This window comes from Suncus etruscus, chromosome 6 (assembly GCF_024139225.1).
Source record: "Suncus etruscus isolate mSunEtr1 chromosome 6, mSunEtr1.pri.cur, whole genome shotgun sequence".
NCBI lineage: Eukaryota > Metazoa > Chordata > Mammalia > Eulipotyphla > Soricidae > Suncus > Suncus etruscus.
The window spans coordinates 6,572,236-6,598,057 of record NC_064853.1 but is presented as its reverse complement, the minus strand read 5'-3'; the positions used below and the strand labels follow the sequence as shown (position 1 = coordinate 6,598,057).

Below are 25,822 nucleotides of genomic sequence, written 5' to 3'. Positions count from 1 at the left end.
CCAGAACCCCGCAAGAAAGTGCTCCTGGGACATGCCCACATGCTGCCTCCCTGGCCACTGCACCCGCAAGATGGTGCCCACTGGACGCTCTTCACATCCCACCCTCTTGGTTCCATAACTCACTGCACACTGACCCGGGGTGCTGAGCGGGACACCCTCTACCAGACCAGCAGAGGCAGGGAAGGAAGGAGAGTAGGGGTGGGGTGGGGGTCCTCACCTGAGAGAAGACATTGGCGGCGTAGGCGGCGGCTGTGGTGAGTGAGGTGAAGAAGGTGGCCTTGCCCGCCGTCTGGATGGTGTGAGCCATGCGTAGCTGCGGGTTCCCCAGATGGGCAGCCTGGCGGTAGGTGTTGATGAAGACAAAGACATCGTCCACGCCTGCAGGGCCCAGGCGGTGGGGCTCACTGAAGGCCGGGCTGCTTCTCCGGGCCTCTACCCCCCAAGTCCGGGCTCCCGGGGACTCCTGCAGCGCCCCACTTCCCCCAGGCTCCTCACACCTCGGCTGCCCTGCGGACCTCCCACCCACCCATCATGTCCCACTCGGATCCCTGGGCTCTGAGGTCTGCAAATGGGGGACCTTTGGGAGCCCCGGCACCAGGCCAGGCCCTGGGTCACAGCTCACCGATGCCCACGATCACGAAGGCAGCCACACCGTTGAGGATGCCCAGGTACTGCACCCCAAAAACCACGTGATAGAGGAAGAGGGCGGCCAGGCAGCTGAGGCCGATGCTGGCGATGCCGAAGAAGGACAGGAAGACTGGGCGGGGAGAAGGAGCCAGTGAATTTGGACAGCCTGTTCTGCTGCCCCTCCTGGCCCCACCCAGGATGGGCCTAGCAGGAGGCCCCCTGCAGCAGGTGGAGCCCCCATCCTCGAACAACATCCCTCAGTCCTGGAGGGATTCAGGAACAGGATGGACATGATGCCTGCCACCCCACACAGAGGTTCTGTGGGAATATGGCCTGGGCTTCTGCTGTCTCCACCACGCTCTTAATCTGAGTGGGAGGTGAGGATGGAAACTGGGACAGGAGGGAAGAAGGGGGACCAGGGGCCCTACCTGAGCAGGAGGTGAGGATGTAGACCAGGGCGGCGATGCAGCTGCTGCTTATGAAGGCCAGGAGCATGTCATTGTTGAAGGTCCTTCGCACCTCGTAGTCGAAGAGGTCTGTCCCCCCGTACAGAACCTGTACTTTGCTGGAGAGTGGACCAGGGGACTGTGAGCACTCAGGGGTCGGGAGAAGCCCCTCGTCACTTTTTTTTGGGGGGGTCACATCCTGGCTCTGTAATCAGAAGTCACTCCTGGCAGGCTAGGGGGACCATATGGGATGCTGGGAATCGAACCAGAGTCCTTCGGGGTTGCTGTGTGCAAGGCAAATGCCCTACCACTGTGCTATCTATCGCTCCGGCCCCCTCATCACTGTTTCTACCTGAGCTGCATCTTTAAGATCTTGGGGGAGCTTCCGAACATCCTGACGTCAGTTTCCCAAAGTGGGTCATCTGATCCCTCGCTGTCTCTGGCTGGATTCACTCATAGGGTGGGGGTATCCTTGCATAGAGTTGGGGGCACTTTCTGTTAATTCAAAGTAATCTACTCAAAGGAGGCCGAGTTTCAGGGCAATGGGGCAGTAGGTCAGATACACCTGGGACCTCTCTGCTCTAGAAATACCAAGTCAGCATTTCCAGGTGGCATCTAGGGTCAGTGTTTAAACATGCCCAGGTCACGCTAATGCTCAGCCAAGGTCAGCACCTATGCTCTTGCTACATGGTGATCGAATGGTTCCAAACTTGCATCACCTCCCCATTTGTAGTCACTCTAAATCCCAATTCAAAGTCCAGCTCATCAGTTTTAAACGGTTCTTCAGTACATCCTTCGTGCAAGTTAATCTGAATAACTGAAACGAAATCGTGCTTCATGGTTGATGTACCAGGGCATGGTTTTGGAGCCAGGCTGGGCTGCCTCTCCGTTAGCTGCTGTACTTCCAGAAATCCCAGCAGCCACACCCACGATCCAGAGCCTTCAGCCAGGTCTGAGCAAGCGTCCGAAACTAGACTCATCAAATGCCATAGATAGGTGGCACTGGGGCCATTTGGAGGCCCTCAAGAACTACTGCTGTTTCCATATGAGCTCACCAGCCCAGTCCACGAATCTCCAAAGCCAAGGACTGTGCAGCTGCTCATGTGGCTCCGTGACACTCCCATGATTTTAACGCTGGCTTCCCACGGAATTATATGCCTTTTTTTTTTTTAGTTTTTGGGTCACACTTGGTGGAGCTCAGGGGTTACTCCTGGCTCTGTGCCCAGAAATCACTCCTGGCAGGCATGGGGGACCACATGGGATGCCAGGATTCAAACCACTGTCTGTCCTGGATCAGCTGCGTGCAAGGCAAACACCCTACTGCTGTGCTATCTCTCTGGCCCTAGATGTGAAATTATTATAGAAGAATATAACTTCAACAAAACCAACTACAGAATGCTCAACTCACAACACACAGCTTAGTAAACCTTCAGACAGTGACATATGACTCCATTGTATGAGATGACAATTTTTACAAATTTTCTTATAATGAAGTTTTTTTTTAAATATTCTATTACCATGTAGCTATTCTAAGCAATATTAAGCAAATTATTCATACCTGCCAAGGGGCAGGTTTCAGGGAGGTTGGGAAACTGATGACAAGGGTGGAAGATGTCACATTGGGGGTGGGATTGGTGCTGGAATACTGAGCGCTGTATCATGAATAAACCAGTGAACCACAGCCATCTAAAATAAAGGTATTTAATTTAAAAAAATTAACAAAAACATGCTGGGGTTTTTGAAAGTATAAACAAAAATGATCTCTGCCTCTGGCCAAGATGGAGTGAGCAGTGAAGTCTAGATTACACTTTGGGAAAGAGGGAAGAAGGGAGGGAAGGAAGGAGAAGGAAAGAGAGAGAGAGAGAGAGAGAGAGAGAGAGAGAGAGAGCAGAGGAAAAGGCACTTATTTTGTATGTGGCAGATCCTGGTTTAATCCCTAGCACCATATATGCTCCCCTGAGCACTGCTGGATGAGGGAGTGACTGAGTGAGTGAGGGAGAGAGGGAGAGGACTGGAAAAAATTCACAAGGAGTGATGTTCTATGAGGAATGCGAAACAAAATGAAGCGTATGATTATCCAGGCTTTCAGCATAGCCTGCTGTGGGGGTTATTGGGCTCCCCAAAGACCAAAAATGCTCCAACAGTGATAAAATGATAAAATTCATCCACTCAAGAAGTTTATGCAATGAACCACACATACAGCACTCCCATCCCATGAAACAATTAACCAGAGATAACACTCATACACACCCACACCCACCCACCAACCCACCCACACACACACACACACACACACACACACACACACACACACACACACACATGCACACACGCACAAACACAAAACAGCACAGTTCCACATCGCATCAGTCTGCCCGGTGACCAACTCCTTGAAAGCACTGAGGAAGGACCCTCTGCTCAAATGGACCAAGACAGGGCCAGTGCTGGTGTCTCCCAGAGTGCTCAGGCCAGATGACAGGCCACGACTCCCTTTACCTGCCAAGGGAACTAACTCTCACCCATCAGTGTTTCACAAACAGCAAGAGAGATTTTCCCCATTTATCCATGCCAAAAATACTTATCTCATGCTCCTACGTTACAGGTAATGGAATAACCTCTGGGCTGAAGGAAAGAGGAAACATGGGAATTAAAAGGATGGGATGTAGTCCTGACATGGATAAATAGTTAAGATTTCCTTATTAAGTGCTTTCCTAAAGATAATTGACCAGGTGAACAAGAAAATAAATAAGATCATTCGAGTTTGATTATTTTGAGAGGAGGGACACACTCAGCAGTGTTCAAGGCTCCCTTCCTGGTTCTGTACTCAGGGGTCATTCCTGGTAGGGCTCGGGGGGCCAAATGGGATGCCTGGGATCAAACCTGGGTCAGCTGCATGAAAGGCAAAGGCCTTCTCAGCTTGTCTCCTAGGTCTCTGGGCCCTAAGGAAGACTATTTAGAAATGCTACAGAGATAAATTCAGCAAGCAGATGGTATAGGAAGAATTTTGCACCTAAGAGTATTAAGATACATGAAGAAAGAATAAAGAGAAACAGGCAGGGCCGGAGAGATAGCATAGAAGTAAGGCGTTTTGCCTTTCATGCAGGAGGTCATCGGTTCGAATCCCGGCGCCCCATATGGTCCCCCATGCCTGCCAGGAGCAATTTCTGAGCCTGGAGCCAGGAATAACCCCTGAGCACTGCCGGGTGTGACCCAAAACCCACAAAAAAAAAAAAAAAAAAAAAAAGAGAGAGAGAGAGAGAGAGAGAGAGACAAATTCGCAATTACAACAGGAAATTACCAAATCTTGTTTACAATAACTGTGATGGGACAATTAGAAAATTAGTTAAGAATATTAAGAAGTTAAACAGGTCAATAAATAAAGCAACTGGGCTTACATAACATTTATAGAACAACCTCACCACCAGTCCCTGGACCTCCCTCCCTCCATCCCTCCCTTCCTCCTTCCCAATTTCTTCCTATTTCCATTCTTCCTTCCTTCCCTCCCTCTTCCTTCCTTCCTTCTTTCCTTTTATTCCTCCCTACCCTCTTTTCTTCTTCCCTTTCTTCCTTCCATCCATCCTTCCCTCCCTCTCTTCCCTCCTTCCTTCCTTTCTCCCTCCCTCATCTCCCCTTCCTTTCCTTCTTTCCTACACCTAGTACTAAGTGGTGGTGCTCAGAAAACCATATGGGGTTCTGGGGATCAAACTGTGTCAGCTACACACAAGTCAAGTGTCCTCCCCGCTGTACTAAACAACACACGATAACAGCACACAGTTAAAGAGATGGTTCAAAAGGGAACTAGAAAGCATTTTATTTTATTGTATTGTATATTTTTTTTCTGGATGGAACCTAGAACTTCACACATACAAGCCAAGTACTCTACTGTTATTGAGCCATTTGCCGGGCTCTTTGCTGAATGAAAAAGAAAGCCCTGACATAGCAAAGTCTGTGGGATGTACTCAAAATAGTATTTGAGGGAAATTTTTAGAGTAATAAACACATATGTTTACAAAGAAGAAAGTTTTCAAATCGATGAGCTCAGTTTCTACTGCAAGAAAGTAGAAGGAGAGAAAATTACCTATAAAGCTAAAGAAAGAAAATAGTGAAGGTCAGAGCAGAAATCGATGTCTAGAAAACAGAAAAACAATAGAGAAAAATGAAGAAAAGTGAAAGCTAGTTCTTTAGGAAGATCAATAAAATGGATAAACCTTCAGTCAGACTAATTGTGAGAAAAAAGAAGACACTTTTATATAAAAGGTAACATTACTAAGATGCCTACAAACATTAAAAAATATAATGAGAAACTAAACCTGCAAATGCAACATGTAAATAAAAGGGACAGATTCTGTAGATGTCTCAAAACTACCAGGGCTTGAACAAAAGGAGCAGAAAACTATATCAGCACCATACATAATTTTTTTTAATTTGTAATTAAAAGCTTCCCAGAAAGAAATCTCTAGATCTTTTATTGGTGAGTTATCTATTAAACATGGAAGAGAAGAAAGAACAATTCTCTGCAAACTTGCCAGAAAACTGAAGAGCGAAGAATATTTCCCAGCTCACTCTCTAAGGCCAGGAACATGCTGATCATAAAAATCAAAAGCAGTTGAAGAAATACCCAGGAGAGACCTCAATGAATTGGGCACATGCTCTGCATACAGAGGCCCAGGTTCGATCCCTGACACCATATGGTTCCCAAGCACCACGAGGAATAACTCAGAAAACAGAGCCAGAAATAGCCCCCCCCCCCAAAAAAAAAAAAAACAGAATATGAGTAAGTGGAAACTAATACGGATCTTGAATATATATAGCCATAAGTGAAGAACACAAATAGAATGTAAAACCATACAAATTGGATAATATAGGACGGCCAAGAGAACTTATCCTGAGAAATGCAGGGAGGTTTAAAATAAACCATCGATGTAATTATTCACCCCATTAAACTGAGAAAAGGAAACCTGTATCAGCTCCCTAAGTGCAGAAAAATGGCAAAAATCCAATATTCAGCCCCGAGTTTTAAAATAACTAATGGCAAATTAGGAAGAGAAAAGAACTTCTTTAACCTGATAAAGGGTATTTATAGAAAACCCTACACACTTTGATTAAGGATAACAAAGGGATGTTTATCCTTTCTGTTTATTTGTTTGTTTTGGTTTGGGGCCATTCTCGGTGATGCTAGGGGTTATTCTTGGCTTTGCACTGGGGAATGACTCCTGGTGGTACTTGGGGACCAAATGGGATGCTGGGGATCAAATCTGTGCTGGTCATATGCAAGGCAAGTGCCCTCCCTGCTGTACTAACATTCCAATCCTAGGATTTTTATTCATATCACGGTTATTCAACACTATATCAGCAGTTCTAATTAGTGCAAGCAGGCAGAAAAAGAAAAAGGAACAACAGAAAAAGAAGTAAAAGGCATCCGCACAAAAAGGGAAAAAGTTAAACTACCTTTATTAGCAAAAGACATCATTAGCTTTTATATAGAAAACCAACAGAATTTACCTAAAACCTTCTGGATTAGCATGGTTACTGAATACAAGATTTCTAGAGACTAGCAACTAACAGTAGAATACTGAAAACATTTTGGCCTCAGGTATATTAATATAAAATATAAAACAAAGATAAAACTGACAGCAAAGGTCAGGAATCCCATGTCTGGGATAGATGGTAATTCTCAAACTGTGCTGATCAAGGATTTCAGCACAATTTAAAATTTTATAATCATTATTATTTTAGTTTTTGGGCCACACCGAGTGGTGCTCAGGGCTTACTCCTGGCTCTGTTCTCAGGAATCACTCCTGGTGGGTTCAGGGAACCATATGGGACACCAGGGCATGTAACTGGGTTGACTGCATGCAAGGCAAGCACCCTTCTCACTGTCCTAGCTCTCAGGTCTCCTCAGTGCAATTTTATTTTATTTTATTTTAGTTTTTGGTTTTTGGGTCACACCCGGCAGCGCTCAGGGGTTACTCCTGGCTCCACACTCAGAAATTGCTCCTGGCAGGCTCGGGGGACCTATGGGATGCCGAGATTCAAACCAATAACCTTCTGCACGCAAGGCAAACGCCCTACATCCATATCATCTCTCTGGCCCCAATTTTATTTTATTTTTAATTTTTTTGTTTGTGTTTTTGGGTCATCCCTGGCAGCGCTCAGGGGTTACTCCTGGCTCTACTCTCAGAAATCGCTCCTGGCACACTGGTGAAGGGGGTGTTCTGTTTGTGACTGTAACCCAACTATAATCATGTTACTTAAATAAAAAAATATATTAAAAAAAAAAGAAATCACTCCTGGCAGGCTCGGTGGACCATATAGGATGCCGGGATTTGAACCACTGTCCTTCTGCATGCAAGGCAAATGCCCTACCTCCATGCTATCTCTCCAGCCCCCTCAGTGCAATTTTTTTAAATAATTACCTTTATTTAAACACCATGATTACAAACATGATTATAGTTGTATTATTACAGTCATGTAAAGAACACCCCCCTTCACCAGTGCAACATTCCCACCACCAATTTCCCAGATCTCTCTCCTCCCCACCCCCCTACACCTGTACTCGAGACAGGCTTTCTATTTCCCTCATTCATTCATACTGTTATGATAGTTTTCAGTGTAGTCATCTCTCCAACTGCACTCATCACTCTATGTGATGAGCTTCATGTCATGATCTGCACCTACCAGCCCTCATCTCTCTTATCTCTGAGATACTGTTAAAAATGTCTTTCATTTTTCTTAAAGCCCATAGATGAGTGAAACCATCCTGCGTCTTTCTCTCTCCCTCTGATTTCACTCAGCATAATAGATTCCATGTACATCCATGTATAGGAAAATTTCATGACTTCATCTCTCCTGACGGCTGCATAGTATTCCATTGTGTATATGTTCCATAGTTTCTTTAGCCACTCATCTGTTGAAGGGCATCTTGGTTGTTTCCAGAGTCTGGAATTTTAATCAAGTGCAATTTTAATCAAGATCCCAGAAGATTGTTTACTTGGAGAAGTGGCTAAGGAGATTCTCAGATCCATGGAAAGATGTGAAGGAGATAGGATAAGGAAGACAATTTTGCAAAAAGCAATGCTAGAGGACCAACACTTGGATAGACATGATGCAGAATCCTTAACTCAGGTGAGGGTGGTGTGGTGCATGCATAGATGAATGTAGCTAAAACAGCCCAGAAGTGACCCACATGGACAATAGAGCTCTGGCCATGATGGTGTTAGTCACTGGACAATCTGCCATCCAACAAAGGGTAAAGAAATAGTGGGATGTTTATATGAAGACAAAATCTTCATCCAGGGGCTTGAGTACAGTAGGGAGAGTGCTTGTCTTACACATAGCTGACCTCGATTTGATCCCCAGCATCCTCTAGGGTCCCCTGAACTCACCAGGAGTAATTCCTGGATTCAGAGCCAATAATAAGTCCCAAGCATTGCTCAACACTCCCCCCGCCCCAAATTCCAAAACCAAATCTTCCATCCACACCTTGTGATACATACAAAGAACTCAGAATGAAACATCAGAGAACTAAAGGTAGAACCCAAATCTATTTATTTATCTATTTATTTAGGGGAGCATCAAACAGTATTCAGAGACTATTCCTGACTCTACTCAGAAGAGTCCCTTGGCGATGTTTGGGGGAACCAAGATTGGCTGCATGCCAGGCAAGGGCTCTATCTCCTGTACTACTTCTCTTTACTACTTCTCTGTACTACTTCTTCGAGCCAGAACTCAAGTTAAAAATGGGGTATAAGGGTCGGAAAGAGAGCATAAAGGTATGATTTGCCTTGCATGCAGAAGGATGGTAGTTCAAATCCCGGCATCCCATATGGTCCTCAGAGCCTGCCAGGAGTGATTTCTGAGCGTAGAGCCAGGAGTAAGCCCTGAGTGCTGCCCAGTGTGAACCCCCCAAAATTGGGTATAAGACCTGGGGAGACAATTCACCCCAGAAGAACAGCAAATATAAGTCAGCATATACAAAGATGCTCCATGCAGCTGATCACTAAGGGAAATGCAAAATATCATCCCCATAAGACGCCAGTCCATGTATAATAGAACAGCCAAAAAATTGTTTTTAATAGATCACACCAAGTTTTAGGTTATTTTTCCCTTTGGGATCACAATGGCAGTTTTTGGGGTTACTCTTGGCTCTGTGCTCAGAAATTACTCCCAGAAGACTTGGGGGACCATATGGGATGCCTAGGATTAAACCCGGGGTGGCTGTGTGCAAGGCAAAGTCCTACCAGCTACACTATCACTCTGGCCCTAGTTGTGATGATGATGATGATGATGATGATGATGATGATGATGATGATGATGATGATGCCCTTGGTCTTACTCCTGACTCTGCATTCAGGGACCACTCCTGGAAATCTTTGGGGAACCCTATGTCATGCTGAGGACCGAAAAGGCATCAGCCATATGCAAGATAAGCACCTTATCCCCTTACTACCTCTCAAATCCCACGCCAAATGTTAAAGAGGACCCCCTCAGAAGCTAGAAAGCTTCTATGCTTGTGGAGGGATGTAAAAAGCACAGCCTGTCAACCAGCTGGGAAACAGTTTGGCAGTTTCTTAAAAAGTTAAACACAGACTTCACATAAGAGACAGAAGTCTCTCTCCTAGATATTTCTTTTAATTTCTTTTTGGGCCAAACCTGCTGGTGCTCCAGGCTTACTTCTGGCTCTGTATTTGGGGATCATTCCTGGCGGGGCTTGGGGGACTCTATGGGGTGCCAGGGATCAAACCTGGGCCAGCCGTGTGCTAGGCAACTCCTCTATCCGATGTCCTAGGGCTCTGCCCGCTTTACTCCTAGATGTTGCTCTATTAACAGCTTGTAGCATTCGCAAGAGCTTTACCAGCCAAGACTCAACCCTGGGAATAAGGATGGCACCTTCATTCTGGAACAGGACTTAGTTCAAAAAAAAAAAAAAAAAAAACTGAGATGTAACAACATGGAGGGAAGTCAAAATAATTAGACAGAGTAAAAGAAGCCAAATTAAGAGTGCGTGATATCTGATGCCTTGCATATTAAAATTTGAAAACTCAAAAGCAATCTGTAAGGATAGAAAACAGGGAGTGATGTCTTTGGAGGTGGGAGGAAGGCAAGAGGAGGGACTTCCCAGGAAACTCAGGCAAACTTTGTGCGGCGATGGGCGCATTCATGATCTGAATTGTGAGGGCAGGATGGACTGGAAGTACATATGTGTGCCCAAATAACCAAATTGTAAATAAGGTATTTATAAGCCCTTAGCATTTATATGCTAAGTTAGCTATGCTGTTGAACTAATTGGATTAGCTGACTTTCTGTAAGATTGGACTACTCAAAGTTTAATGGTTCATTCCTTTATGTATTTGTTCCACATTGGCAGCGCTCCTTCCAGCCTGCAGGCCCTGTCTTAGTTGTGGGTCATCAAAAGATACAGAACCAAGGGCCGGAGAGATAGCATGGAAGTAGGGTGTTTGCCTTGCATGCAGAAGAACAGTGATTTGAATCCCGACATCCCATATGGTCCCCCGAGCCTGACAGGAGCAATTTCTGAGCGTAGAGCCAAGAGTAACCTCTGAGCTCTGCTGGTGTGACCCAAAAACCCTTCTAAAACAAAAACAAAAACAAAAAAACAAACAAACCAAAAAACCAAAAAAACCCCAAAAAGATACTGAGCCAATTTTGTTTGTTTGTTTGTTTTTTTGGGCCACAGTCTGGTACTCAGAGGTTACTTCTGGCTCTGTACTCAGGAATTATTCCTGGCGGGCTCAGTGGACCATAAGGGATGCTGGGGACCAAACCTGAGTTGACTGCATGCAAGGCAAAAGCCCTCCCTGCTGTGCTATCACTCTGGCCCCAGACTCAATTTTTTTCTTTTCTTTTCCTTTTTATTTAAACATCATGGTTCCAAGATTGTTCATATTAGTTCCCCCCCCCCCCCGCCACAGTTAAACGTTTTTCATAATTGACTTACAGACAGAACCAATTTTGTTGTTATTGTTTTTGTTGTTCAAGGGTTGATTCCTCTTGGCTCAGAGGATGCTCCGGTTATTCCTGGCTCCACACTCAGGAATCATTCCTGGTGGTGCTCAGGGGACCATAAAGGATGCTGAGATTTGAATCTGGAAACTGCTGTTCTTTCTCTCCAGACCTCAGAACAGTCCCCAACCCCACCCCCCAAAAAAACCCTGTTATTCTGGCTTTGGGCCACACCCAGTGGCACTCTGGGCTTACTTCTGCCTTTGCACTCAGAAATTATTCCTGGAAAGTTCTGGGGACCATATGGGATACCACAGATTTAACCCAGGATGGCTGTGTGCAAGGCAAGTGCCCTATCCACTGTGCTATCACTCTGGTCCCTAGAACCAAAATTTTGACTCTGAAATAGAAAAAAATGTGCAGAGCAGACCAGTAGTCTTGCCTAGAACTACTAATGGGTAAGAAGAATGATCAGAAATATCTGCTTAAAAAAAAAAAGAAATATCTTCTTGGTAGGGCTGGAGTGATAGCACAGCAGTAAGGCATTTGCCTTGCACCGGCCAACTCCGGTTTCAATATCAGCATCCCATATGATCCCCTGAGCCTGCCAAGATCGAGTTCTAAGCACAGAGCCAGAAGTAACCCCTGAGCACCACCGGGTGTGACCTCCCCCCTCAAAAAATATATCTGGTGGCAGAGGAAGATTCCTGAAGCTGATGAGAACAAGAAAACTGAGGAATGGGAAGCCCCAAGTAAGAGGCAACTTTCTGGCTGGAGGTGCTGGCGATGCTGAGTGTTGGCAGGTGGTGAATGTGACCCAGGGAGCTGGTCAACTCTCAGAGCTTCTGTCAAACTTCCCTCAGAAATTCTGCCAAACACCAGTGGGTGTGAAAGGCTGATAACCCCTCCAAAGAGCTTCTGAAAGAGCAGAGTGGAGGTTTTGGTTTTGTTTTGCTTTGGGGCTACACCAAGCAGTGGTCAGGGCTCACTCCTGGAGGTGCTCAGGGAACCACTGGGGTAGACTCATGCAAAGTCAGTGTCTTGCCTTCCTCCCAGTACTATCTCTCCAGTTCAGAGAGTGGAATTTTCTTTTCTGCTTTTGGGCCACACCTGGCAATGCTCAACAGTTCCTAGCAGTTTTGAATGTAAGGCACTGAGATTTGGTTGCTATTAGGGGATGGAGCCCTGCAAAATACATCAGGTTGTTGAAGCCCCTTAAATATTAAATCAAAGAAAGAAAAAGAAGGGGCCAGAGAGATAGTACAGTGGGTAGAGTGCTTGCCTTGCATGCAGATGACCTATCTGATCCCACAGCCAATATAGTCCTCTGAGCATCACCCTAACCCTAACCCTAAGCACCACTAGATTTGGCCCATCCTCTCCCCATCCACCTCCCACTAAAAAAAAAAGGCAAAAACTTTTCTGGGCTGTAAACCAAACTTGGTTCAGGGTAATTCCTGTCTCAGGTCATTAGTTGTAAATTCTCTGAAGGAAATAGCCTTCTCTGGACCTTTATGTTTTACATCTGAAATGTTCATAACTAGATAATGTGTACCAAGCAGACTCATAGGCAGGACCATATGTCCAAATACCAAGCAAAAGTACAGACCACCACTGGAGCCAGAGAGATAGCACAGAGGGGAGGATGTTTGCCTTCTCAACCTGGGTTTGATCCCCAGCATCACATAGGGTCCCTAAGCCTGTCAGGAATAATTTTTGAGAGCTGGAGAGATAGCATGAAGGTAAGACATTTGCTTTGCATGCAGAAGGACCGTGGTTCAAATCCCGGCATCCCAGATGATCCCCCGAGCCTGCCAGGAACAATTTCTGAGTGTAGAGTCAGGAGTAACCCCTGAGTGCTGCCAGGGGTGACCCAAAAACCAGGAATAATTTTTGAGCACAGAGGTAGGAGTAACTCCTGAGTGCTGTGGGGATATGGAACCAAAACAAACAAACAAAAAATGTAGAGCCCACAGAAACAAACCCTCAATTCATCCATCCACTAGAAGAAGTGAGTGGGAAGGGACTTAAAGAAACTGCAATGAATATATTTTAGAATCAGAGAGGGCGACGTGGACATTAATCAAATGAAAACATTCACCAGGGATTTCTTTCAACACAGCACAAAGGAGCACATGAGAATTCTCAACAGAAAACATGTAAAATTACCACTGAAATCTCTGCAGACCTGGAATAGGAGAACAGATGCAACAGAAGAAAAAGTCAATAAGCTGGTACATTTAAATGAAAATTATAAAGAAAAAAAAAGGAAAGAAAATTCTAGACTGTGAACCATTCAGACACAGACAGACTGTATAAACAGAATCCTAAAAGAGTAGGAACAGAGAATGAGACAAAAGCACTATTTGAACAAATCCCTAAATAGCTTCAATTTAGGGCATTTGGACGGGCTATCTGATCCAAATTCTAAATATCAGACCAAGATAAATCTTTCAAGCAATTGTGGGAATGGAAGGGGAGAGACAAATGTTCAAAAAGACAACAAAGAGATTTATATCTTTCTTTTCCGTGAAAATGATGAAAAGTCAGAATACAAAAAAAAAATGATATATTTGAAGTATTGAAAGAAAATAACTGCCAATTTATAATCTTCTAGCATCAGAAATAGACTTCAAAAATGAAAGTACGGGGCTGGAATGATAGTACAGAGAGTAGGGCATTTGCATTGTGCACGGCAAAACCGGGTTCGATCCCCAGCATCCCATATGGTCCCCCAAGCCTGCCAGGAGTTAATTTCTGAGCACAGAACCAGGAATAATTGCTGAGTGCCACAGATGTTGCACATAGCTGACCTGAACTTGATCCCCAGCACCACCTATGGTTCCCCCAAGTCACACTGGGAGAGAACCCTGAACAGAGAGCAGGAGGAAGCCCTGCCTGAGCACAATCAGGTGTGACTCCAAAACAAACAAACAAACAAAGTTAAAAAAGATTAATCAAAATGGGGAATTTTGCACCAGAAAAACTATACTGAAAAACACAAAAGAGAATTTCTCAAACACTGGGAGAACAATCCCAGAGGGAAACATGAAATTGTAAAAAGTAATGAAGAGCAACAGAAAAGGTAAATATGTAAGTAAGCATAAATGAATGTTGACTCAGTGAAACAACACTGCAAGGTCTTTGGGGGGCTCAAATGTACATAGAATTAAAATGCATGCTACAAAAATGCAAAAGGCAGAAGAGTTATAAATGCAGCTGACGTGTTCTCCGGGTCTAACATTTGTCAGGAAAGCATTAAAGGTGATCATTTTTCAAGCGTACTAAGCCCAGGCGCACATTTGCCATCTCTTGGGAAACCAATAAAATAATAATTAATAAAGACCATTTTATTAATCTAAAAGATGGTACTCAAGCAAGTCTCTGGGGGACCTTGGTTGTCACCATGCCTATCCATGGGGAGGTGGGAGAGGCACCTTCGAAATGAAGACAAGGGTTCTGCCTCAGTAAGGGAACATTTTAATAGTTTCTATCTGCAACTGTTTGTTTGGTTTTGTTCTGGAGCCACACCCAGCAGGGGTTACTCCTAGCTCTGTACTCAAGACCATATGGGTTCAGTGGACCATATGGGATGCCAGGGATTGAACTGGGGCTGTCTACATACAGGCCTTACCCACTGTTCTATTGCTCTGTACTATCTGCAACTCTGAATATCCTTTTAAAACCATCCTCTATGTTCTCAGCATCCCAATTTTTAATTACTCTAAATTCCATCCATCCACTCATGTGCTCACCCACCTACCTATCCATCCATCCACCAATCCAACTATCAACCCCACCTATCCACCTATCTCTCCACTTATCCAGCCAGCCATTCACACACCCACCTATTCACCCATCCACTTACTCACCCACACACCTAGCTATCCACCCATCCACTCACTCACTCAACAATCCATCCATCCATCCATCCATCCATCCATCCATCCATCCACCTACCCACATGTTCACCCATCTATTCACTCAGGCAGCCAGTCAATTACTCACCCACCCACCTATTCATCCATCCATTCATCTACCCACTCATCTATCCACTAATCCACTCCCACCCCTATCCACCCACCCACCCATCCATCCATTGACCCAGCCAATCATTCACCCACTCACCTATCCACCCATCCATCCATTGATCCACTCATGCATTCACCCACCTATTTATCCACTCACCCAGCCAGCCATTCACCCATCCACTACCCACCTAGTCAATTACCCATCCATCTATCCATCTATCTATCCATCTATCCATTCATCCACCCACCTATGCACCCACCCATCTCTCCACTCATCCATCCAGCCATTCACCCACCCATCTACCCACCCATCCATCCAACCACCTACCCATCCATCCATCTCCCCAAAAGACAGACATCTTTACTAAGGAGCTCCAGCATTGTACTGAGATTTAGACGTATAGAAACAGGAACAATTCCAAGTCTCAACCAACTCGGGCTCTATTGATGCATAATGAAACCAGACCTTTCCCAGACTTTTCAAGTACAAACCCATCACCTGGCAATTCTGTAGGACTGGGAAAGGGCTGAGATTCAGCATTTCTAACAAGCCCCAGGTGATGTTATGCTGTTGATTCAAAGATGGCACTTTGAGTGACACGGAATTAAATGACTCAAATAGAAAGTGACAGTGTGATGATGAAATTGTAGCTCAGAGGTGACAGCTTGTGGAAACCCCCAACTGAGCAAAGTCGCTGGGATCTGAACCCAGAGAAATCTAATTCCCCAAACCTTTAGGTGTACCGCCACCAAAGGGAAAGAATGTAGGGATGGGGATTGGAGGTGGTGGGGAGGGAGATATGGAAAAGCAGCAGCTGAAATCCAATTCCTGGACATCACGGAGCTGCTTAAGTACAGACCAGAGAGGTGCCCACCCTGAACTTGCCCGAGCTCTTTACCTAGTAGACTGCTTGGCCAGCATGGCCACGTAGGTGACCACAAAGCTCTGAAACTTGGCACGCTGCTCCTCCCAGCGATCATCCACTGAGTAGTAGTTGGGCAGGGGTGCTCCAAACAGGATCTCACTGCGCAGGAGGGAACTCTTGAGGTTCTCCGCAGAGAGACCCTCATCCACATACCAGTAGAACTCGGGGTGTGTCATGGCCAGCTTTAGGGAACCTGTGGGGAAAGTGGGGAAGAATTTCAGCGAGTTAGGACCCCCCCCTCGTTCTCACACACACACACATGCAAGCTTCCTCAAGCTCCTTCTGCCCTCCTTGCCAGCTCAACTTTTGCTAATTTCCCTTTGGGCCGCCTTTGAATGGTTTGGGGGGACTCACAGCTACCCTGGAGTAGCAGACCCCCAGAATGAGAAACTGCAGTTATCATTGTTTACTTTGCAATTTTTGTGGTGGAAAGGTCTCCCAGGGAATTCTCAGCGAAGCCAGGGACCACTTTTGGGGTGCTGACAGCTCAATGTGAGGGCCTAAGGATGTGGTGTTTCATGGGCCCTGCAGGGCCATGGACTACCCAGGCTATTAAGGGGGTCTTAGAGGCTGCATGCAATGATGGTTAGGGCACCATGTTTTGCTGGGGGTTGAAAGGAGGCCAGCCACATGAAAGGCGTGTGCCTTAACCCTTGTATTATCTCTCAAATGCTTTCAGTTTGAACCTCACCTAGTTCCAATGCTCACTTGCAAATGAGTTTCTGTGAAATGATTTTACTGTGGCTAACTGTTCAGTAGTAAGGTTTTGTGCATTGAAATAGAACACTGAGCTATTTTAATGTGAATTCCAAGGTTAATTAATTGTGGTGTTAGGACTCCATCTTCTCAACTTAGTACTGTCTTCATCTTCCTAGAACCCTGCCCTTAGCCCTTCTAAAAGTCATAATCAAGCCCCACCCCAACCATACTCAAGACTCATCTGTTAGAAAACCTCCTTGGTCTTTTTGTTTTGTTTTGTGTGGTTTTTTTTTTTTGGGGGGGGGCACACTCAGCAGTGCTCAAGGGATATTCCTGGCTCTGCTCTCAGGAATTCCTCCAGGCAGGCTGGGGGGATCATATGGGATGCCAGGGATGGAACATGAACATGGGTTGGCCACATGTATGTAAGTCAAAAGCCCCACCCACTGTGCTATAACTCCAGTCCCAGAAACCCTCGTTGATCTTCTTCAATTCCAGCCTCTCCTCTCACTGCCTATGACAAGACAATCCATTCTCTATAAACCACATCCAGGCATCCCTCTAATCAGAATCATTCCCAAACCCTAAACCAAACTCTCAATAGCTCTGGCCACAGTTTAGACCTCATCTTCTTCAATGCAATTTGTTCCCAAGCTCCTTAATCTCCTTCCTTGCACCCCTAGGATCCCCTCTCATTCCCAATCTCCCCTAGGATCCCCTCTCACGCTCACCCTTAATCTCAGTCCACCTTCACAGATCCATTGGGCCACACCTAGCATTCACCTCCCATCTGCTTCTGCCCTCCAGCTGGCTCTTCCACCACCAATGCTCACATCCATCAGCATCTCAAATTCTGCACCCATCATCCCACTTCTCTTGACCTTCTAGGCCAAAATTCTGCACCCATCATCCCACTTCTCTTGACCTTCTAGGCCAAAATTCTGCACCCATCATCCCACCTCTCTTGACCTTCTAGGTCAAAATTCTGCACCCATAATCCCACTTCTCTTGACCTTCTAGGCCAAAATTCTGCACCCATCATCCCACCCCTCTTGACCTTCTAGGCCAAAATTCTGCATCCATCATCCCACTTCTCTTGACCTTCTAGGCCCCTGTGCCCCTCACCAGCCCCACTCCAGACCCTGTCCCCCAGGCACACCCGGGATCTCTCACCCCTGATGTCTGCCAGGTCCTGGCCCATGCCATCGTAGTAGATCTTGCCACCCCTCTCCGTGGGGAAGAAGTAGGTCAGGAGCGAGCTGGGTGGGGAGCAGTAAGAATAGGAGCCCAGGGGCAGATCCTTGAGCACCTCATGGGGCTTCCAACAAAACTCCCGGAAGCCCGGGTGGTCCATGATCTTGCGCTCGATCTCGTGGATGGTGAGGAGCCGCTCGCTGGTGAAGATGTTGCGCTCAGCATCCCCGCGGGCCAAAAAGATGAGCTCGATGCGCCAGTGCGCATGCGCCTGGGTGTTGGCGCTCACAAAAGCGCGGGAATAATCCCAGCGCGTGGTCCCTCGACGAGCTCGGCTCTGATTGGCTGCAGCCGCTGCTGTCGGGGGCGGGGTGCTGGCTTGAAGCCGCCCAGAGGGAGCTGACATCCGGTTCTGGGCTTGGCTCTGATTGGCTGTCGGCTCTGCCAGGGGCGGAGCCTCACGCCGACGCCTGTTCTGATTGGCTGTGGGTGACTTCCGGTTCCGCCGTGGCTCTCTGGCGAGCCTGCTTGGAGTTGGCTGGGCCTTGGGGACCATTGGGGGGGCCCTGGCATTGCCCCTCGAATGGTTGCCCAACTGCAACTGCTGCAGTTGCTCGGAAATGAGGCGCTGCAGCGTTTCAGAGGTGAAGTCAGCTAGATCACGTCGGTTGCGGCCCCAGGAGCCAAACTGGGACTTGAGCGCCATTGTCAGGGCATCAAAACGCTGGGAGGCCTCATGGTTGCGGATCTCGAAGGCGTTGTAGGAGATGTCAATGTCCAGAGGCGGATAGTAAAGGAACATGAAGGCCGACAGGGCCATGGGGATGCTGCACACCAAGAAGAGAACCAGCCCCGCACAGCACGGATTGGTGAAAGCCCAGCCCAAGGTGCTCCAGAAGCCTGAGACTGGAGGTCTGGAGGGCAGCGTCCAGTGCCGCCAGCAACACTGGGGTCTTGGCTTCTGGGCCTTCCTATAAGCCTCATCTGTTGCTTCCTCCTCATCCTGCTCCTCTTCCAGCCATAGATCCTGCAGCAAAGGGTCATCCTCCGAGTCCATGGCCTACAGAGAGAAAAAGAGGGTCCATAGGCCAAGGATGGTCAGGACCTTGAGTCGAAGAAGCCTTCCAGCTATGGGTCTGCACTCCACCCACTCATCATCCAATACAAGACTGCAGTGGAATGAGCTCCAGCCGACCAGGAGGAATGCGACTGAATGCCACCCCAACCCCCCTGTGCACAAATCAGAACAGAAACTCCTGGGTTTTTTATTTGCCCAATCCCCTCCCTTACGCAACAGTGGCTTTCAAGGCCTCGGAGAAGCGGAGTTCAGTTGCAAATGGAAAAGAGAGGTGCTTAGGCACCGAAAGGCTGTTCCAGAGGAATGTGGACTCTAATATCCCCCCACCCCCTTTTCTTGCTGCATTTTAGAATTCCGGGCCCTTGTGAGCTGGAACTCGGCGGCAATCAATTTTATTTAACGAGCAACGATAAAGTACCTTCCAGAAGAGGCAGGGTAGATGGAAATGAACCCGAGCTTTGGAACTGGATGAGTCCTGGCTCGGAGCCTGGCAGTGTGACTAGGAGCAAGGAGTTGAACCTCAGACGGGTCCCCTGTCAAGGAGGGGGCAGCTGTCCCCCGCAGTGTCGCAGGGAGGGTCAAGGGTGAAAACACACTGCAGGCGACGGATCCATTTATGGCACAGAAACTGGCTTCTCTGCTCCCCCTCTGGGACTGTATTGTGCCCTGCCATTTGCCTTGGGGGCTGTGCCCGAGCTGATGGCTGTCAGAACTCTTGAGAACTCTCCACGATTTCCCCACCCCCTCTTCGGGACAGAGCAGCAGCTGCGGCCACTGTTTGTCAGACTCCGGCCACTTAATATGCAGCTCCAGCCACACCAAACCTTGGGACACGGGCAGGGCCGGGCATCATCTGTCCCTCTGAGACTGGGGCAAGAGTAGCAGGAGGGCCTTGGCAGACAAACCGGGAGCCAGGCTTGCCTGAGCACTCCAAAGGGGTGGCCGGAAGGCAGGAGACTTTCTGTGTCTCTGCACAGCCTGTCCCCCTTGTCCCGGCTACCCTTGTTTGTACGGGGAGACTCAGTATCCAGTTAGACGAGAGGCAGTCAGAGGAGGAAGCTAATTATGCCTGCGCCGGCTAATTAATGCTGCCTTTCCTATTAACATTCTCTGGAGTGCTCCGTTTCAATTAGACGGTCTGTCCGGGAAGAGAAGGGGCTGCCTTCTCTTCTGTCAGTGCAGAGAGTGAGGAAGAGAGGACGAGGGGAAGGAGGGAGCAGAGATGGAGAGACAGGACATGGGGCAGACGAGAGATCGACAAGAATAGGGGAGAGACAGGGAGGAGAGTAGGACCAGGAGGGAGAATAGATAGAAACAGGCAAACAGGGAGAGAAGAGCAGGGAGAGTTTCTGGGCTGGAGTGTTCCCATAATAGATGAGAGTTTTAGGGGCCGGAGAGATAGGATGGGGTGGGGTTATGACACTTGGCTTGCATGCTGTTGACCTGCATTTGATCTCCGGCACCACATAGAGTTCCCTGAGCCTCTCCAGGAGTACAGTTCCCATGAGCACTGAGCCAGAAGTAAATTCCGAGTACCGATGGGTGTGGCACCAAACTCAAACTAAGCAACTAAAAGAGCAAGACCTCGAATAAAAAAGGAGAGATCTGGGATCCAAGCTCCAGCGGGGAGGGTGTTTGCCTTTACCTTGCATGTGACTGACCTGGGTTTGATCCCTGGCATCCTATATGATCCCCCCACGCCTGCCAGGAGTAATTTCTGAGCACAGAGCCCAGAGAAACCCCTGAGCACCACCAGGTGTGGCCCCAAAACAACACGAAACAGCAGGAGAGTCCCTGGGTGTACATGTGAGGCAGACAGCAGCACTCCAGAGCAAGGGATGACCAGAGAACTCCCCCAACTTGGAAGTCAGAGGGGAGAAGCTGAGGGGAATGAGGAGCAGGGAGCCAGGATCACTTAGCTGTCTTCTGAGGATCTAGATCCAAGCACTGACGACCACAGCACTGCCTGGCCAGCCAGCCAGAAGCATAATACGGCATGTTTGGCCCAGGGCTCTAGTGCACAGCAGCGCTCTCTGGTGACAAGGGGACTTTGTTCCCCCTGCTCCCCCCCTCCCCCAGGAGTCCACTCTAGGGCACTTTTCATTTTTCTCCTTTTCTTCTTTTCTTTCTTTTTTTGTTTTTGGACCACATCCAGAGGCACAGGGGTAACATTACTTCTCACTCTGTGCTCAGGGGGAACTTATAGGATGCCAGGGATCGAACCTGGGTTGGCATCATGCAAGAAAAACATCCTCCCCTCTGTGCTATTGCTCCACCCTTAGATGATATTTCTATGATAAACTGGTCAGCTTTCTAATTTTTTAATTAATCTTTATTGAGATATAGGATGTACAGTGTTGTTAGCTATGGTTCCAGACATGCATCATTTCCACACCACACCTGCTACCAGAATACCCACCTCCCTCCCCCACGGCCCCAAGACCCCTCCCGTTCAACACCCCAACCCCCAATTCAGTTCTGTGGAATGATGCTCCAGTTCTATTGCTTTTGTTCATCTCTGTTGTTCCCTTTCTGGGCCTCTAAACCACCCTATGAGAGGCATCTTTTGTGTTTATTCTCTGAGAAAGTGCTCACTGTTACTGATTTGTTATCAAGGAAATGCAAATCAAAACAACAGTGAGATACCATCTCACTCCAGTGAGAAAGGCACATATCAAATGTCTGGAAACGGCTGGAGCGATGAGACAGCAGGTAAGGCACTTGCCTTGGACACAGCCGATCTGTGTTTCATCCCTGGCATTCCATATGGTCCCCCGAGCTCCATCAGGAGTAAGCCCTGAGCACAGCAAGTTATGAACCGTATAACCCCCTCAAAAAAAAAAAATCTGGGAACAGCAAGTGTTGGTGGAATATAGTGAGAAATGAGTTTTATCCACTGCTGGTGCAGCCTCTGTGGAAAGCAATGTAAGACTTTTCCAAAAAGCAAGACCAGGGGCTGAAGCAATAGCACAGTGAGGAGGACATTTGCCTTGGGTGTGGCCAACCCAGGTTCGATCCCCAGCATTTTACAAGGTCCCCTGAGCCAGCCAGGAGTAATTTCTGAGTGCAGAGCCAGGAGTAACTCCTGAGTATCACCTTTGTGACCTTAACACCAAAAAAACAAAAAACAAAACAAAAAACAAAAACAAAAACAAAAAAAAGCATGACCCAGTGATTCCACTTCTCACACACAAATATACTCATATATTTGCACACCTATGTTCATCGCAGTGTTGAGGCAATAAACCAGAAACAGAGTCCAATAATGGCAGCTCTAGTCCCTCCTAGATCTTCTCATTACAGGACTGGCCCATTTCTTCCAGTAAGAAGCTGTGTTCTGGGGCCCGGAGAGATAGCACAGCGGCATTTGCCTTGCAAGCAGCCGATCCAGGACCAAAGGGGTTGGTTCGAATCCTGGTGTCCCATATGGTCCCCCGTGCCTGCCAGGAGCTATTTCTGAGCAGACAGCCAGGAGTAACCCCTGAGCAATGCCGGGTGTGGCCCAAAAACAAAAACAAAAAAGAAGCTGTGTTCCTTTTCCCTTGGATTGGGGTTTGTGGGGTTGCTGTGGGACTTTCAGGCAAGATAATAAAGAGGGGCACAGCCTTCTCCCAGACTCAATTGGGCTTTGGTTCTTGCAATCCTGCTGCTCGGCCATGACTAAGCCCCAGACTGGAGACCATCAGAAGCCAGGCCCTGCCAGCTCTCCCAGACCAGAGCCAGCTCCCTTAGTCATGTGAGTGGAGATGAGTCTGAGCCTAGGGGACCCCCTGTTCCATGCTCCCCAGCCTTCAAGTCTCCCTAGCAGAGGCCCTGATGGGGAAGCCCTGCCACGCTGTCCCATGCCCTGTCCTGATGCATGCCAGGTCCCTGCACACAGTGACTGGCCGTCACAGCTCACCAGGCCTGCGGACGAGTAAGACACAGCAGTGGCAGTAGCCGGAACAAAGTGTGATGGATCCCATGGCCTATGCGCCACTCTGTGCCCTGCACACAGCATTGGCGGGTTAAGTGACCAGAAAATCGGACAGAACCATCTGTTCCCCGCGAGAGTCAGGGAATAAGTGGACGGGGGAGCCTGGGAGCAGAGTTGGATGGACGGGAGACACCTGAGAACAGAGCTGGCTGTCACATTCCCCGCAGAAACCTGGATGTCCTGGGAAGGCTGCATGGCTGATGTCCGCTGCAGCAAAGGATTCTGGGAGAATCAGGGTTAGACCAGACCCAGACCTGGGAACTGGGCCTGGAAGGACGCCTCAGGGGGGGAAAACAGTTTCCTTGGCCAGGCGAGTGGCACCATCAGAACTCAGACCCAGATAAGCATAATGTGAACCCCATACACTTTGTCTCACACACCCTTTGCCCACCCCAGAAGAGGCGAGCTGTCAGGGGGCAAAACCCCATTAAGTGCACGTCAGCCCACAAGCTTCTAGGGCTGGTCCACCACTGCCCAGGGATTACTCCTGGCTCTGCACTCAGAAATCACTCCTGGCAGGCTTGGTGGATCATATGGGATGCCGAGGATCAAACCTGGGTCCGTCCTGGTAGGTGGCATATAACACAAACACCCTACTGCTGTGCTATTACTCTGGCCACTGCCACCAACTTCTTACATGGTCTGATACGGGCTCAGATGTTTCTTGCTGAGGAGCCCTCTTTGCTGTTCAGAGAGACCCCTTGCACCCACTGCTCCAGCACTCAGGCCCCCAATTTACATCCCTGTCCTTCCTCTTCTGACCCCCCTCTTCTCAAACATGACAGGAGACTGCTGGTCTCATCAGGAACTTGGCAGCCCTCCAGGAAGGAACAAGGGTCCCTGAAGGCCTATTATCCATGGGCTGACCCATTACTGCAGGGCTCGAATGTCCTGCCTAGAACCAGCCTCCTGCATTCATCCTTCTGTCAACTTGTATCCCACTGTCCCCTGTTCCTCCCTCCTTCTCTCCCCCCCCACATAAAACACAGGAGTGTCCAAATCTAACTCTGGTCACCCCTGGACCCATGAACCCAGGGAAACCAGGAATGAGGTCTCTGTCCTGTTGGGAGTAAGCACATCCAGGAAGAGCATAGTTGACCCCAGCAGGAGGTGAGGAGGGGTATGCACAGGGAAGGGCCAGGCTTGGGGCCATGAAGTCACATCAACCTCAGGCTCCAGTTTGAGAAGTGAAAAATTCCTTTTCCTTCTTTATGCCCTGACAAAACCCATTAGCTGCGGTGATCCGTCTCCGGGGGGATTAGGGCTGCTTCTTTGCTTCTCCCTTCTGCACGTCTGTCTCCACTTTACTGTGATCAGCAACTGCCTTACTTTTAGAATCAGAAACCAATGTTCTTTAAAAATAGAATGTGCGCATGCTGGTGTGGAAGGGATCTTGCTAACTGCTTTCGCTTTTTGAGGGGTGTCTATAGAATAGGTATCGGGGAGGGGGACATGTGTCATCCAAGTCTGTAACTGAGGGAGCCGGGCACCCTTCTGCTCCCAGCAGGGGGAGACTATCTTGGTCCCAAAGCAGGACGCTGGGCAATGTTAATGATCCAGTCACTGCAAGTAGAGATGGGGTGAGGGAGGCAGATGCAAGGAGTAGGTGGGGACCCTTTGGGGGCCTTCAGGGCTCACTTAGTTCTTCACCCCCCAGCTGGGGAAACTGGCCCCGTGGTTTTCTTCTCCCAAAGGACTTGCCACAATCCCATCTCAATCACGGGGGCAGAATGCTCCGCAGGAGGGACAATGCAAACCCTAATTCTAAATTCGGCAGTGGTGGGGGTGGGAGAAGGGGCCCATCAGGCCTGCAGAAGATACCCTGTAACCTCAGAACCAAAATAGGGGAGTTATTTCAAAGTCTCGAGGCAAAGGCATCCTTCCAACAATGCGCCAGATGGACCAGCCCATCTGGACAGACAGGGCTTCGGGGAGGCCGTGTAGACTCACACACATCCCCACACCTCACCCAGGCCTTGTGTGGAGGTGGGGACGGGGCTCCCCAAGACACAGCCCTGTTTATAGTTTCCCTCCTCCCCAGCAGGGCAGCACAGCTCTGCCTTCGGGGCTCCCCCAGCCCAGCCAGACTATTAAAATGTAATCACTAAATCACATTAGACATGCAGATTCGGCTGAAAATACGGATCTAGGTATATCATTTCATGGCAATTAGGTGCTGATCAGCTTTCTCCTTCTGCAAAGGTGGGTTTGCCTCTCAGGTTCCATCTGGCTTCTGGGGTGCAGCTTTTGGGGGAAGGAGCTTGGTTTTGTTCCCCCTTTCAGCAAGCAGTGACAGAGCCCCCTAAGTTCCTGTGGCTAGTGCAGCTTCTCTGCATCCAGCTGTGTGGATCCGCATCTGGTGATCAGTTCAGGGAAGCAGAGAAGGAAGAAGGAGTGAACACTCCTTCCCCTCCCAGACATCATAGTCCCAAGTCCTAATGCCTAGGTAATGCTGCCACCCACAGAGGCCTGGATTGGGGCCCTTCCATGAACCCCAGTTCTCTCAAGGCTGGATGCAGGAACTTTGGTGAGCAGGAAGGCCCAACACAAGCAAAATATCTCATGGGTGCCACGTGTCACCCAAAGCCCAGCCCAAGGAGGATGAAGGCACCTGTTTTGCAATATGGCTAACCCAGTGTGCTCCTCAGAATTCCTGAGCACCTCGAAGAGTGATCTCTGAGCACAGAGCCAGGAAGAGCCCCTGGTGGGAGTAAACCCTAGACACAACCCGTGTGGATTAAAATACAGGTAAAAATTAGGTCTCTACCAGAATGATGGTCATCAGCTTACACACTCCATCTTACACATCTCCATCTGCCTTGTAAAGGGGTCATTAAGGGTATAAGCAGCACTCTTTGAAGAAGAAACAGAGAGGCTGTGTG

The 25,822-nt window shown here is 48.2% G+C and overlaps 1 protein-coding gene across 1 annotated transcript in view; it reads right to left on the bottom strand.

Moving 5' to 3' along the window:
- The window catches only part of DISP3 (dispatched RND transporter family member 3), a 51,386-nt gene that overhangs the window by 13,587 nt on the left and 11,977 nt on the right, over positions 1–25,822 (bottom strand). Inside the window, exons 2-6 of the mRNA XM_049775279.1 lie at positions 17,866–18,946; positions 15,967–16,186; positions 1,056–1,192; positions 623–757; positions 218–378 (exon numbers count right to left, since the gene is read on the bottom strand). Of these exons, the coding sequence (XP_049631236.1) occupies positions 218–378; positions 623–757; positions 1,056–1,192; positions 15,967–16,186; positions 17,866–18,943 (1,731 nt within the window). The 5' untranslated portion in view covers positions 18,944–18,946. The remainder of the gene's footprint in view (positions 1–217; positions 379–622; positions 758–1,055; positions 1,193–15,966; positions 16,187–17,865; positions 18,947–25,822) is intronic.